The sequence below is a fragment of the Macrosteles quadrilineatus genome, unplaced genomic scaffold (assembly GCF_028750875.1).
Source record: "Macrosteles quadrilineatus isolate MER2022 unplaced genomic scaffold, UCM_ALF_1.0 Scaffold_9__3_contigs__length_116548681, whole genome shotgun sequence".
Lineage (NCBI taxonomy): Eukaryota > Metazoa > Arthropoda > Insecta > Hemiptera > Cicadellidae > Macrosteles > Macrosteles quadrilineatus.
Window position 1 is genome coordinate 27,371,392 of NW_026542602.1, and position 14,382 is coordinate 27,385,773.

Below are 14,382 nucleotides of genomic sequence, written 5' to 3' on the forward strand. Positions count from 1 at the left end.
ACAATTCTGTTTCAAATGCATAAATAGGCAGGAATGTGATTCTTGTTCAGAACGTTATAAAATATTTGATAGCAATCCTGTTAAGCAGTTTATGAACTATGTAATGGAAACCCGTAAACATTTCAAAAACGTCTGTGTAATTGCACACAACGGGCAGGGTTTTGACTTTCACTTTATACTTAGGTATATACTCGAAGAAACTAAATTCACACCTAACATCATCCCTAGAGGTACTAAAATTATTTTGATGGAGGTTGCTAACGTTAGATTTATTGACTCTCTTAGCTACTTCCCTATGTCCTTATCTGCCTTACCAAAAGCTTTTGACTTACCACCTGAAAAGAAGAAAGGTTACTTCCCACACTTGTTCAATACAGTGGCTAATCAAAATTACATAGGCCCTATGCCAGAAAAACATTTTTACTGTCCTGAGAGTATGTTCGAGAAAACTAACAGAGATTTTGAGCAGTGGTACGATGAACAGGTTGCAAAAAAGTATGAGTTTAATTTTCAAAAGGAATTATTAGAATATTGTATGTCAGATGTAGATATCTTAGCTCAGGCATGTATCAAATTTAGATCGTTACTACTTGAACAATGCAATGTTGACCCGTTTCTCGAGACTGTGACCATCGCGAGTGCCTGCAATCTGGCCTTTCGCCGCAATTTCTTAAAACCTAACACAATTGGACTTATCCCAAAAAACGGTTACCGGTCTTCTACTCAGTCAGCTGTTGCACTTCAGTGGCTTACCTGGGAGGAGGAAAGACGTGGGGTGACAATCAATCATGCTGGACGTAGTAAAGAGGTTGTTATAAAGGGGATGAAAGTAGATGGTTTTGATGGTAGAAACATATACGAGTTCCACGGATGTTACTGGCACGGGTGCCCTAAATGTTTCTCCTATAATCGTGATACCCCGTTAAAAGAAGACCCCTCTGATTCTCTCCATTTGCGATATGAGCGCACTAAAGCTAAAATCGAAAAGCTCGGAGATGTAGTGCAGATTTGGGAATGTGAATTCAAAAAATTAAAACATGACCAAAAACTTAACCATCTGAACAAATTACCAATTTTAAATACACTTCCATTAAATCCTAGAGATGCATTCTTTGGAGGTAGAACAGGAAACGCAAAAACCTACTACAAATGTGGTCCAGGAGAAACCATACAATACGTTGATGTATGTTCGCTATATCCTTTTGTAAATAAGTACTGTAAATATCCTATAGGTCATCCAACTATATATGTTGGTAATAAGGAATGTAGACAGAGAGGCATGGATGTAGATGGACTGTTAAAATGCAAGATCTTGCCTCCTTTCAACTTGTATCATCCGGTTTTGCCAACACGTATTCATGATAAATTGATGTTTGTTCTCTGCAGAACATGTGGGGAAATGATGTACCAGGGGGATTGTTTTCATGAAAGTGAAGATAGAGCGTTGATTGGGACGTGGACGATGGATGAAATTAGGAAGGCTGTAGAAAAAGGTTACATTATACTGGATATGCTTGAGTTGTGGGAGTATGAGGTAGCCACATATGAAAATGGGGGATTGTTCACTGAGTTTATTGATAAATTCTTAAAACTAAAGCAAGAGGCTTCTGGATACCCCGGATGGTGTAAGACAGAGGAAGACAAAAACAAGTACATTGCAAAATTTCTTGAACGTGAAGGGATTGAGATGACAAAGGAGCATATTGTTAAGAACGGTGGTTTAAGATCAGTAGCAAAATTGATGCTTAACAGTTTCTGGGGCAAGTTTGGGCAGAGGGAAAATATGATGAAAACTTCAATCATCCGAGATGCCAAAGAGTTCTTTCGGCTATTAACCAATCCTGAGGGGAAGTTAAAATACTTCCAGGCAATTAACCAAGATGTTGTGCTAGTAAATTGGCAAAATATTGAAGAAGCTAGTGAATCTTTAAGAACTGTAAGTGTAGTCATGGCGGCCTTCACTACTGCCCACGCTAGACTTAAGTTGTATGAACACCTTGATGCTCTAGGAGATCAAGTACTATATTGGGATACAGATAGTATTATATATTACTACCACGAAGGGTTGTATAGGGTGCCTACAGGAGATTACCTTGGTGAAATGACAGACGAATTAGTAGAGTATGGACCCGGCTCTTATATTACTGAATTTGTGTCTGGGGGTCCAAAAACGTATGCATACCTTGTCTGGTCGACAAATCAACAGAAATTTATCCCGGTTTGTAAAATCAAAGGGCTTACTCTCAATATTAAAACATCGAAAATTTTGAATTTTGAGAAACTAAAAGAGATGGTTTTAAGTGAAGCTTCTAAAATCGTTGAAATTGATGAGCACAGGATTAGACGAACAAAATATATAGATATTGTAACAACAGATGAAGTTAAACAGTTTAAGGTAACTGGTCCAAAGAGAAAGTACGAAGGAGAGCATGACACTCTCCCCTATGGATACAAAAAACAGAAGCATTGACCCTTATATAGGTGGGTGTCGTAGTATGTTTTTAATCACTTTACCTGCAACAGTCAGCGAGAACAGACGTATCATTGGTGATCTCCTCACTTGTAATGGCTGTATTTCTGAGGTTTCTGTCTAAAAAAGACATAATTGAAAGTAAGAGGTTTGGTATTAAGACCTCAGAGTTTCAGTTTTTTCTCACTGATTCGATAGATGTGTTGGAATGGCCAAGGGCATTTTCAAACCATATTATAGGAATAATTACAGAAGACACACCCTCATCATGTTTTATTGGGGTGTTATTAACATATGAAGACACATCTGGTAATATACCATTTATTCCTATTGCAACACTTACACCAGCATCATTCTCTAATTACTTTGACAGTATATTTTCTAAAATAGAATCAATGACAGGTGTTTTAAAAATTGAAGTGACAACCGTTTCTATACCAAGCAGGTATCGTTGATAAATAAAACCCTAAATCATTTAACCTAAAAATGAGTTTAATCCTTGAGATTCTATGAACATGAGATAATGCTCTAAAATTTTCTCCAGAAAATAGCTACCAATTAAAATGTTGGAATATATATCAAAGTAAAGTAAATTGTGACAATGTAATTTTATATCAGAATATGAATATTAAAAATATACAATTCAAGTTAAAAACCAGATTATAGTTCAAGGTGTTTCCTTGTGTGTGTGTGTGTGTGTGTGTGTGTGTGTGTGAGTGTACTCGCCCAACAGGCAGGCTTAAAACCCATAAGTCCAGGGGCTGGTACGGAGGTTGGCCTAAAAATCGTAAAACATTGCGTTATCCTCCCTATGTGTATGTGTGTGTGTACTCGCCCAACAGGCAGGCTTAAATCCATAAGTCCAGGGGCTGGTACGGAGGTTGACCTAAAAATCGTAAAATATTGCGTTATCCTCCATGTCACCTAATTTCCCTCTCACTTCGGACTATAATCTGACAAAAAACAAATTAGAAAATCTCTGTCATTCTTAGTAAATAAAATGTCGTAGGCTAAAATGAACAGTTCGCTTAGTAAATGGCCTGATGACTTTTAAAATGAACGGGTTGACAGAGCCAAAAAACATATAAAAGTAAAATATCCTTTGTCAGTGGCTAAAGGGGTTAATTGAAAGGCTTCACCAAGTAAATAACCCTTTACATTTGTCAAAGGACCAAAAAAAATTGGGAGGTGGCAAATCTGTTATGGAGTGGCCATCACCGTAGGCTGCGATGGTTGGGGCAGCCTACCCCAGAGGTTAGGATTCTTGGTGAAGCTCTGGGTTAACAAAAAGAACGCGCTGAGACCCTACGGCCTAGCCTAACAGCTTACCGTGGTGTGGAAACTGGGTCACCTAAGCTCTTTTGAGATTAGGCAGTTACATACAATTACCATTTACTTGAAATGAGTATACTCCTCCTCCTCTTCCTTTTCCCCTTCTTCGTCCCTCTCCTTTTCTTTCTCCTTTTCCCTCATCCTTATCTTCTTCTTCCTCCTTTTCTCTTCCTCCTCCTGCTCCTACTCCTTCTCATTTTCTTCCTTCTTCTCTTTCTTCTCCACCTTCTCCGCCTTCTTCTCTTTCTTCTCCTCTTCTTCCCCCTTCTCCTCCTCTATCGCCTTCTCCTCCTTCTCCTCCTCCTTTTCTTTCTCCTTCTCTTTCTCCTCCTTCTCCTTTTCTTCCTCCTTTTCCGTCTCCTCATCCTACAACTCCTCTTCCTTCTCTTCTTCCTCCTTCATCTCCTACTCCAGGTATAGTATGTTTAATTACATATTTAGAAATTGAATACACAACTATTGTTTTTTTTATATCTTCTGTTCTTTATTTATCCTTATAATAGGTGTTCTATGTTTACGAGTCAGTAAAATTATTAGTTTTCATTGCTCTAAAACTAATTTCAAATACATAATAAAAAATACATTCACTAAAATAAACAGTACAATCAAATTGTTCCTCTATAATCCCTGGTAGGTATGTAACTTTTACAGTGGATTTAAGCAGCCATATTAACCAATTCCCATCTGTACTCTAATTCTTTTGTAAAGTGTAACTAGTTGACCATATCATTCAGAAATCATCTAGACATTTAAGCATAGACCTTGACAAAAGGTAATCAGGACTATATCTATTGAAAAATATCATTAGCACTATACAGTAAGGACTAAATTAATGTATACACTATTAAGGGTGTTTGGTCGCAAATTTTCATGTCTGATTTTTTGTTATTGTTTAATTGTACTAAAAATTAGAGATACAAATATATAAGAAAAAATGTTTTATTTTGAATATTAAGCGAGATATGGAGCTTGAAAGTAGTAAATTTTAAATCTTTGGTACCAGTTCACAGGGAGAATGGGTAATGCGATTCTCACCAAAATTTGCATTCAGGTATGGAAAAATAAGATAATAATCACTAGCTATTTAAAATTAAAAAATTTAAAAAAAAATTTATTTTTTATTTTTTATAAATTTTTTAAAAAATTAAAAAAAATTTTAAAAAAATTTAAAAATAGCTCTTTGTTTTTGGGAAAAATGTATCTGTATGTTGGAATAAAAAAAAATGTGATATGTTAACTCGTTTGGGCTGTGAATTCGTACCTTTGATGCCTTGCGCTGTCGGAGCACTACTCGTTGAGAGTTTGTACACTAACACCGGGGCTTTAGAATGCTTTAACATCACGTAATTATTAACATCCTTTAACATTGAAAGAATACGTTTATCGTTGTATTCTAAAGCCCCAGTGTTAGTGTACACACTCTCAACGAGTAGTGCTCCGACAGCGCAAGGCATCAAAGGTACGAATTCACAGCCCAAACGAGTTAACATATCACTTTTTTTTTATTCCAACATACAGATACATTTTTCCCAAAAACAAAGAGCTATTTTTAAATTTTTTTAAAAAATTTTTTTAATTTTTTAAAAAATTTATAAAAAATAAAAAATAAATTTTTTTTTTAATTTTTTAATTTTAAATAGCTAGTGATTATTATCTTATTTTTCCACACCTGAATGCAAATTTTGGTGAGAATCGCATTACCCATTCTCCCTGTGAACTGGTACCAAAGATTAAAAATTTACTACTTTCAAGCTCCATATCTCGCTTAATATTCAAAATAAATAATTTTTTCTTATATATTTGTATCTCTAATTTTTAGTACAATTAAACAATAACAAAAAATAAGACATCAAATTTTTGACCAAACACCCTTAACCAGAGATGATGCAAATTTAACATCAGTGTAAAAAAGGATACATTAGAAGTTTTAAGCTGGTACATCTAAACAAAGAGCTATTATCTGTGCGTTAGGTTCAGTAACTTAAGTCAACATACATTCTAGGCTCTCCACTGTTAGGATATGACAGATATAAAGAAAGATGTTAGACGATAATGCACAGGCAACAGTCATCAGATAGGTAAAAGGGTATGTTTACAGTTACAACAACAAAAAGACATAGACAGTAAATTTAAACACTTAACACAGCCATTGATATTATTACTATGTGGTTAGCTAAACAGAAAACTGTTAACACACAAGGATTATAACAGGTTTTAATGTCGGTAGCAACAAGTTATACAGTAAACAGCTGAGGTAGTGCATAAATGTGTATGTTGATCCATGAAAATATCAACAAGAAGTTACACCAGAAACCACAGTCAATGGTGAAAAGGTCAACACATATCAGTATTAGTTGTCATATGTACAACTCTATAAAAGTTATTATGTATTAGAACAGTAAAATTATTAAGTGTAATACAATGCAGTACAAGTAATTAGTGGGTTCAGTGCAGTACAGATGTAATACAATGCAATACAAGTGTAATACAATATATTACAAGTGTAATACAGTACAGTACACATGTAATGCTGTACCAATTTCAAGTTACAAAGATACAGGTAATTAATTTAAATCAGGTCACATTCATTACCATAAACTTGGTAAATTACCCGATTTGTTTCTTGTTATTCAACTTTTCAATAACTGAGGTTCAAAGTTAAGGCTATGTCACGGCTGATTAATTTAGCAGAAACATATTACACAAGAAATACCAGATATGAAGATGGGTACTAGTAAGATACGAATCTATAACCTTTGGGGATCAGAGTTCATGCTACTCCTATTCAATAAAACTCAAAGTATTAACCCAAACAGATCGGTGACTGATAGGATTCAAACCCACAACCTCTGAATTGAGGTAGTGCATGGATATAAAAAAGTCAACGAATGTTATGCCAGAAAGATGAAGTCATTCACATATCAGATTTACAACACTCTACAAAAGTGATGGTATATTAGTTGGGTGTATTAAAATACAGTACAAGTAATAGTGAAAAGTACAGTGCTCATTTTTTAATATGTTGGTGTAATCTTTTGTAGTAAATCTTCAGTGCCGGTTCGTTATTCTCAAGGTAATATTTTTTAAATTACATGTTACAGTGATACAGATAAGTCTGTGATGATTACCTTTAAATAAATCATTTAAGTAAGGTTATCATTAATATAGAACAAGCTTTATCAGATATTCTGTAGATGCTTTGTTAGTCAATATATTATTAAATTAAATAGCACTGGGCCAATTTCATCGACACTAGCGTTCCAGTATCACAAATATGAATGAATAGACTTGGTATAATACAGAAAGTGAGGTTATGTTACAGATACAATCTTGGCATAAGAAGTCACAGCTGATTAAATTAGCAGATACATGTTACACAACCATAAGATATACCAATTATGAAACAATTAGATACTAGTAGAGTTTAAACCCTAGACTAAACCACTAAACTCTCTATACCATACTAAAACTCATTGTGACTAAGAATGAAACAATCAGTGGCTGGTAGGGCTCAAACCCTCAACCTCTGAGATCAAAGGTTCACACTACTCCAGCTACAATACAACATCATACCAAAAATCAACATATCACCCCGACCGGAAATGAAACATTTAGTGACTGGTAGGATTTGAACCCGCAAACCTCTGGGATCAAAAGTTCATACACAGACAGGAGACTACAATACAACACTGAAAATCAACATATCACCCCAACCGGAAATTGACATTTGGTGACTGGTAGGATTCGAACCCTCAAACCTCTGGGACCAAAGGTTCATATACAAACAGTTAACTACAATACAACACCAAAAATCAACATATCACCCCAACCGGAAATGAAACGTTTAGTGACTGGTAGGATTCGAACCTGCAAACCTCTGGGACCAAAGGTTCATATACAAACAGTTAACTACAATACAACACAAAAATCAACATACCCCAACCGGAAATGAAACGTTTAGTGATTGGTAGGATTTGAACCCGCAAACCTCTGGGACCAAAGGTTCAAATACAAACAGTTAACTACTATACAACACCAAAAATCAATACATCACCACAACCGGAAATGAAACGTTTAGTGACTGGTAGGATACAACACCAGAAATCAACATATCACCCCAACCGGAAATGAAACATTTAGTGACTGGTAGGATTCCAACCCGCAAACTCTGCAATCAAAAGCTCATACACAGACAGAGACTACAATACAACACAAAAAATCAACATATCAACCCTACCAGGAATAAACATTTGGTGACTGGCAGGATTCGAACCCGCAAACCTCTGGAACCAAAGATTCATATACAAACAGTTAAATACAATACAACACCGAAAATCAACATATCACCATAACCGGAAATGAGACGTTTAGTGACTGGTAGGACTCAAAACCGCAAACCTCTGGTATCAAAGACTCATACACAGACAGGAGACTACAATACAACACTGAAAATCAACATATCACCATAACCGGAAATGAGACGTTTAGTGACTGGTAGGACTCAAAACCGCAAACCTCTGGTATCAAAGACTCATACACAGCCAGTTACTAGAGAATAACATTATTCAGATTAACCATCATACCAAAAATACATAACATCCATGAAATGTCCACATAGGTTTCACTTGACAGGAGTTGGCGGGAAGGTGAGGTTATGTTGTTAGGCGCGAAAATAAAAGTAAGGTTAGAACACGTGGGTAAAAGTGTGGTTAGACCACGTGGGTAAAAGTATGGTTAGACCACGTGGGTAAAGTGTGGTTAGACCACGTGGGTAAAAGTATGGTTAGACCACGTGGGTAAAAGTGAGGTTAGACCACGTGGGACACCAGAGGGCATAGCCTAGGGGGAGGGGTGGGGATGAAATGCTGCTCTCTGATTGGTGGCCGCAAGAGCTGGGTAGCCTACTCCCTGTATAAATGTTGTATAGATATTGTATACATTAGTTAAAAGACATAAACATTAGAAATTAGATTATAGCTTATACTACACATATTAAACAGTACATATGTAATACAGTGTCAGTATACAATTATTCAATAAACGTTTACATAGGGATAAAATAGCAGTTTATTTACGTTAGGTAGCTGTAAATCTATTCACCATAAGAGCCCATGTTAGACCCAAAGTGCTGACCCTAACTACTACTGTAATAGTGCGTGGAACAAGCAACATATTACCTAGTAATCTTTCACTTCCGGAGACCAGCACCATACTTTGGGAATCGACTAAATACATGTAAAAGAGTGAAAATCAGCCGGGAGGCAAGCTTTAAAATAATTAGGTCACGGGCAGTGACGTCATCAAAATGGCCGATCAGCCAATAATAATAATGTCGCATATCTCGGGAACCACGTAACCGATTTTGACGTATGACATCTTATTTGAAAGGTCTAATCATTATCTACAAAAAAGGTTATTACACCTATAGCGGTTAAACCAACGGTTTCTTTGTATTTTAGAAAATATTAATTTTTTACGCCCCATAAAATGGGTTTTTGCATTTATAATTCGGAAAAATTAAAATGATCAAAATTTACTTTCCACCGTTGAATCCAGCATTAAAAGATGAACAATTTAGTATTTTGAATCATCACTCTATGTATATTGGTTACCGAGATATTGAAAGTAGTAATCACAGAACACTCTGTCCCCCATGTTATCCTTATGGGAAAAATAACATTCTATATCTCAGTTATTTTTTAACGTATCTTAATACAACTTGGTATGTGGTTTCACCTAGTTGAGCTACTCGATAATGACTATAAAATATTTATATTTTACATTTACATGGCAGCAAACCTACATACTCATTTCCCATGTTATTCGTATCGCGAATTTGTATGCATGATTATTTATGAACGTATCTTAATACAACTTGGTATGTGGTTTCACCTAGTTGAGCTACTTGATAATGACTATAAAATATTTATATTTTACATATACATGGCAGCAAACCTACATACTCATGTCGTTTTCAGCTGCAAACTAAATATTTATATTTGCAAGCAGAAAGCTTGCAGTTGCAAGCTGAATGTTTTTAGCTGCAAACAGAATGTTTTCAGTTGCAAACTGAAGGTTTTCAATTGCAAGCTGAATGTTTGCAGTTGCAAACTGAATGTTTTCAGAATGCAGCTGAAAACATTCAGCTTACAACTGAAAACATTCAGTTTGCAGCTGAAAACATTGAGCTGGCAACTGAAAACATTTAGTTTGCAGTTGAAAACATTCAGCTTGCAACTACAAACATTCAGTTTGCAGCTGAAAACATTGAGCTGGCAACTGAAAACATTCAGCTTGCATCCGAAAACATTCAGTTTACAGCTGAAAACATTCAGCTTGCAACTGAAAATTTTCAGCTTGCAACTGAAAATATTCAGTTTCAGACAGCAGGTAATTTCACAAGTACACGTTTTTGATCAGTGATTCGGAGGCTTAACTCAAACAAAATTGTCACAATTGTTGAATAAGAAACGTGATAAAATCCTTATAAACGTGTTGTTTTTGTTTCTTTTGAGTTTACATTTTTCTAGTAATTTTCATATAGGGTTTGACGTCTTTTGTGCTTCTTAAAACATAGTTATTGATCGTTTAGATTTTTAAAGTGGTTACCTGAAGAATATAATATTCATAGTCATTTTATTTTTGGGTAAAAATCTTTTGGGCTTTTCAAAACATAGTTATGGATTGTTTTTTTTGTGGCTACCATACCTGAAGAATAGTATGCATTTCAGGCTTTGGACAGTGGATTCCTCACTTAAACATATTATTACATAGCATTAGGTTCATTTATTTAATCTTTGTATTTAACTGAAGAATAGTATGCGAAATACGGTTTGGCGTCTCTGTTATTTCCCTTAAACAAATTAAAAAAAAAATTATATATTTATTGTATATAATACGTGAAGTAGTTTTTGTTAACACTACTCCTCCCTTATTTGTGGGCCAATTTCAACGTTTGAGGTGTCAAAAGATCCGTCTCAATTTCCAAGAAAAAAACCACGCCTTGATATTATATGCTTGGATGAGAATCTCCCCCAGACAAATTCCGAAAATAATTCAGACGGGGGCACGAACTATTTCAAGACAAGATTAAGTTGCTCTCAATTTGATATAAAATCCACCTACAAAATACTAAAAACTTGCATACTCAGGAAATTTCAAATACTTCGATAATTAATTAAAATTACGCTTAACGTCAAGTTTTGACAGCATATGTTGTATTGAAGTGTTTAAGAAGGCCAAGGTTGGGTAATGTAATATGGGCTAAAACACCAAAGCACCGAGGAATGGTGCTCAGTGACCCGAGGAAAAAGTACTGAGGGAAAGTTATTAGGGAAAAGTGCCCAGGACTTTCGGCCGGGGGCGGATACAGGGTACTTACCCCCACTCTCCAAGCATCTTACGAGTTACGACCCTATAAGGAGCATTCTTTGGGCATTTCGACATGTTGGGCCTCCGGGTCCGAACCCGTCGGTAGGCGCCACCGGTGGGGTATGCACTAGAAGCGTGTTGAGCCCCGGCACCCCCGCACTAGAGGCGTGCTGAGCCCGGTACACCCCAGTACTAGAGGCGTGCTGAGCCTGGTACACCCTGCACTAGAGGCGTCTTGAGTCCCGGCATCAGTTTTATTTCAGTTGAAGTCCCCGGTGGCCAAAAAAGCTGTCTCCCGGGACCATGGATCCGTCTGGAGGGGGATGAAGAGGCCCACCTCCACTATTTAAGAAGAGAAAGAGTTGTCTGGGAGAGACGGCAGTCTGCATCTGCCAACGGAAGGGGCAACACCGACGGTAGCTGCTGCGTTTGGGATAGTAATCCGCTCAGCATTTTCCGAGACAGTGCCAGTTGGAGGACTGCAGGAGCCGTGTCGATAGGACTTCTGTGAGCCACTACGACGGGACAGCGTCAGGAAGGAGAACCAACGTGGGGAACCCAGGACAGCAAAACGGGACAGAGGGGTCTCGAGCCGATCGACCAGACGTCAAGGGACCGCCTAATAGATTGCCCTGGTCTGTGGGGTTTCGAAGTAGAAGTCATTTGTCAATAGTTTTTGTAATCAGTTCTGAGAGTAATAAATGTATCATAATTCCTACAAGTGTTCAGTCAATCTGAGTCCTGAAAACTCCCGAAAAGGTCTAAAGCTGTAAAGTAAGAAAAAGCTGAGAAAGTACAGTACAATGTTCATAAATAATCATGCATAAATATTCGCCATATGAATAATATGGGAAATGAGTATGTAGGTTTGCTGCCATGTAAATGTAAAATATAAATATTTTATAGTCATTATCAAGTAGCTCAACTAGGTGAAACCACATACCAAGTTGTATTAAGATACGTTAAAAAATAACTGAGATATAGAATGTTATTTTTCCCATAAGGATAACATGGGGGACAGAGTGTTCTGTGTTTACTACTTTCAATATATCGGTAACCAATATACATAGAGTGATGATTCAAAATACTAAATTGTTCATCTTTTAATGCTGGATTCAACGGTGGAAAGTAAATTTTGATCATTTTAATTTTTCCGAATGATAAATGCAAAAACCCATTTTATGGGGCGTAAAAAACTAATATTTTCTAAAATACAAAGAAACCGTTGGTTTAACTGCTATAGGTGTAATAACCTTTTTTGTAGATAATGATTAGACCTTTCAAATAAGATGTCATACGTCAAAATCGGTTACGTGGTTCCTGAGATATGCGACATTATTATTATTGGCTGAGCGGCCATTTTGATGACGTCACTGCCCGTGACCTAATTATTTTAAAGCTTGCCTCCCGGCTGATTTTCACTCTTTTACATGTATTTAGTCGATTCCCAAAGTATGGTGCTGGTCTCCGGAAGTGAAAGATTTTTACACTTGTTCCACGCACTATAACCCATACCAGTCGTGTTAGGTCCAAGTTAGTGGCAAGAAATTGCCTATTGTCCACGAATAGTCGGAAGTCTTACTTATAAAGTTGACTCAATAAGTATTTGTTAACTCCCCAAAAGTTGGTTTCTTGTTGGACTTTACACGATGTTTCACTATTGTGTTCTTAGCACGAGTGAGATTTAAGTTCCACACTTTAACTCAACAAACCATTATTTAGCGTGATAACTTTCCTGGTTCTAAACCTACGTCTCTTGCGGTGCGTGTGCCTAAGAGGTTGAACTGCATTAACATCATCAATCACTTGGCATCATACTCATATTGCATGTAAAAACAATTTTTACATATATATATATAATCAGGAAGAGCATTAGGTATTTATTATTTACTGTATGAAATTTGGAAAGTTGTTTCATTGGTGAACTTATGTTAATACAAAAATATTTTCTGACTTAACACGCCTATTATATGAACATTTTTGATTATTCAAAATATATATTCTTATATTCCACAATCTTACGCTCAACAACATGTACATATCTATAAATTTAAACTTGTTTTGCTTTGTTTTTGTGAGTTTCATTTACAACATTCCTTCAAATCTAAGGTACTTTGAAAAAGATAATACTAATCATATAGAGAACTAAAAAAAAATTGTACGGGTATCTAACTTAGAATCCATCCGATTCTAATATTATTATGTGTTAAGCATCATGTTTAAGCATGTCTCATTATAGCTTGGACTGATGTGTCTACACTGCTGTTAGTATCTATTTAACTGTAGTTCGATAAAGTTTAACTACTAACAAGTACATAACAGTCTGCTGACTCCATCAGTAGCAGCAATAAAACCTGACACTGTCAAAGTTGCTCGAAATTAAAATGCTTCAAACCCAGCATCAATTAATGAACGTAAACCTTTAGGTCGAATATAACTATTTAATTACTGTATTTTTTATGCTACATAATACTAGAAATGTAACACGATAAAACATAAAACTGATTTTCCTAGTAGTACCATTGACTATATACAGAAATGGTAGTAGATATATAAATAAGCCTAAAGAAGGTGTGGAACACATACTAATTTGGCATAGTTACAAGTAAGCAATAATACTTTAACACTACGAATAAAAACATTATGTCCTAATAGCATTGTTAACTTTAAAATCCCAAGTTAAATAATTAATTGTCGTATAATACACAGCTTACACATCGTATGCATTTTTTACCCCAATAGGCCTATTGTGTTTAAAGCTTTAGGTTTTTTGCGTTATTAATTTTTTTATGTTTGCGGCCTCTTTTAACCTTGCATTTGCCCGTCCACATAGACTAACTGCCCGTGCTTGGAACGTATTCAGCGAAGCAAAGGGCGAGCCGTCACAGTACTAATGTGACCTGTAATGATAAATGTTTGTGGCAGTGACCAGGATCCAAACCTACGACATCGCTGCCTTGGATCTGAAGTCCGTATTTCAATATTTTTCCCACGACCATTTTTTAAACTTCAGATCAGTTCTTGCAATTGAAAGTATTGAATAGTATTGTTGACTTCATTAACAGCATCGTTTAACTAAAAAAAAAACTAGTATGAGCTAATAAGGTTCAACGATTAAGAGAAAAAGAGTAAAATTGTAATGTTTCTAACTTAAACTAATCAGCTGTTAAGACAAATTTAATTGTTGAAAGTTGGTACAATGAGTCGTT

At 35.9% G+C, this 14,382-nt stretch overlaps 1 protein-coding gene across 1 annotated transcript in view; it reads right to left on the reverse strand.

Annotated features, from left to right (window-relative positions):
• Positions 1-3,985: 3,985 nt before the first annotated feature.
• LOC129003297 (nucleolar protein 58-like) overlaps positions 3,986-14,382 on the reverse strand; it is a 72,899-nt gene continuing 62,502 nt past the window's right edge. Inside the window, exon 3 of the mRNA XM_054431587.1 lies at positions 3,986-4,168. Coding sequence (XP_054287562.1) covers positions 3,986-4,168 — 183 coding nt within the window. The remainder of the gene's footprint in view (positions 4,169-14,382) is intronic.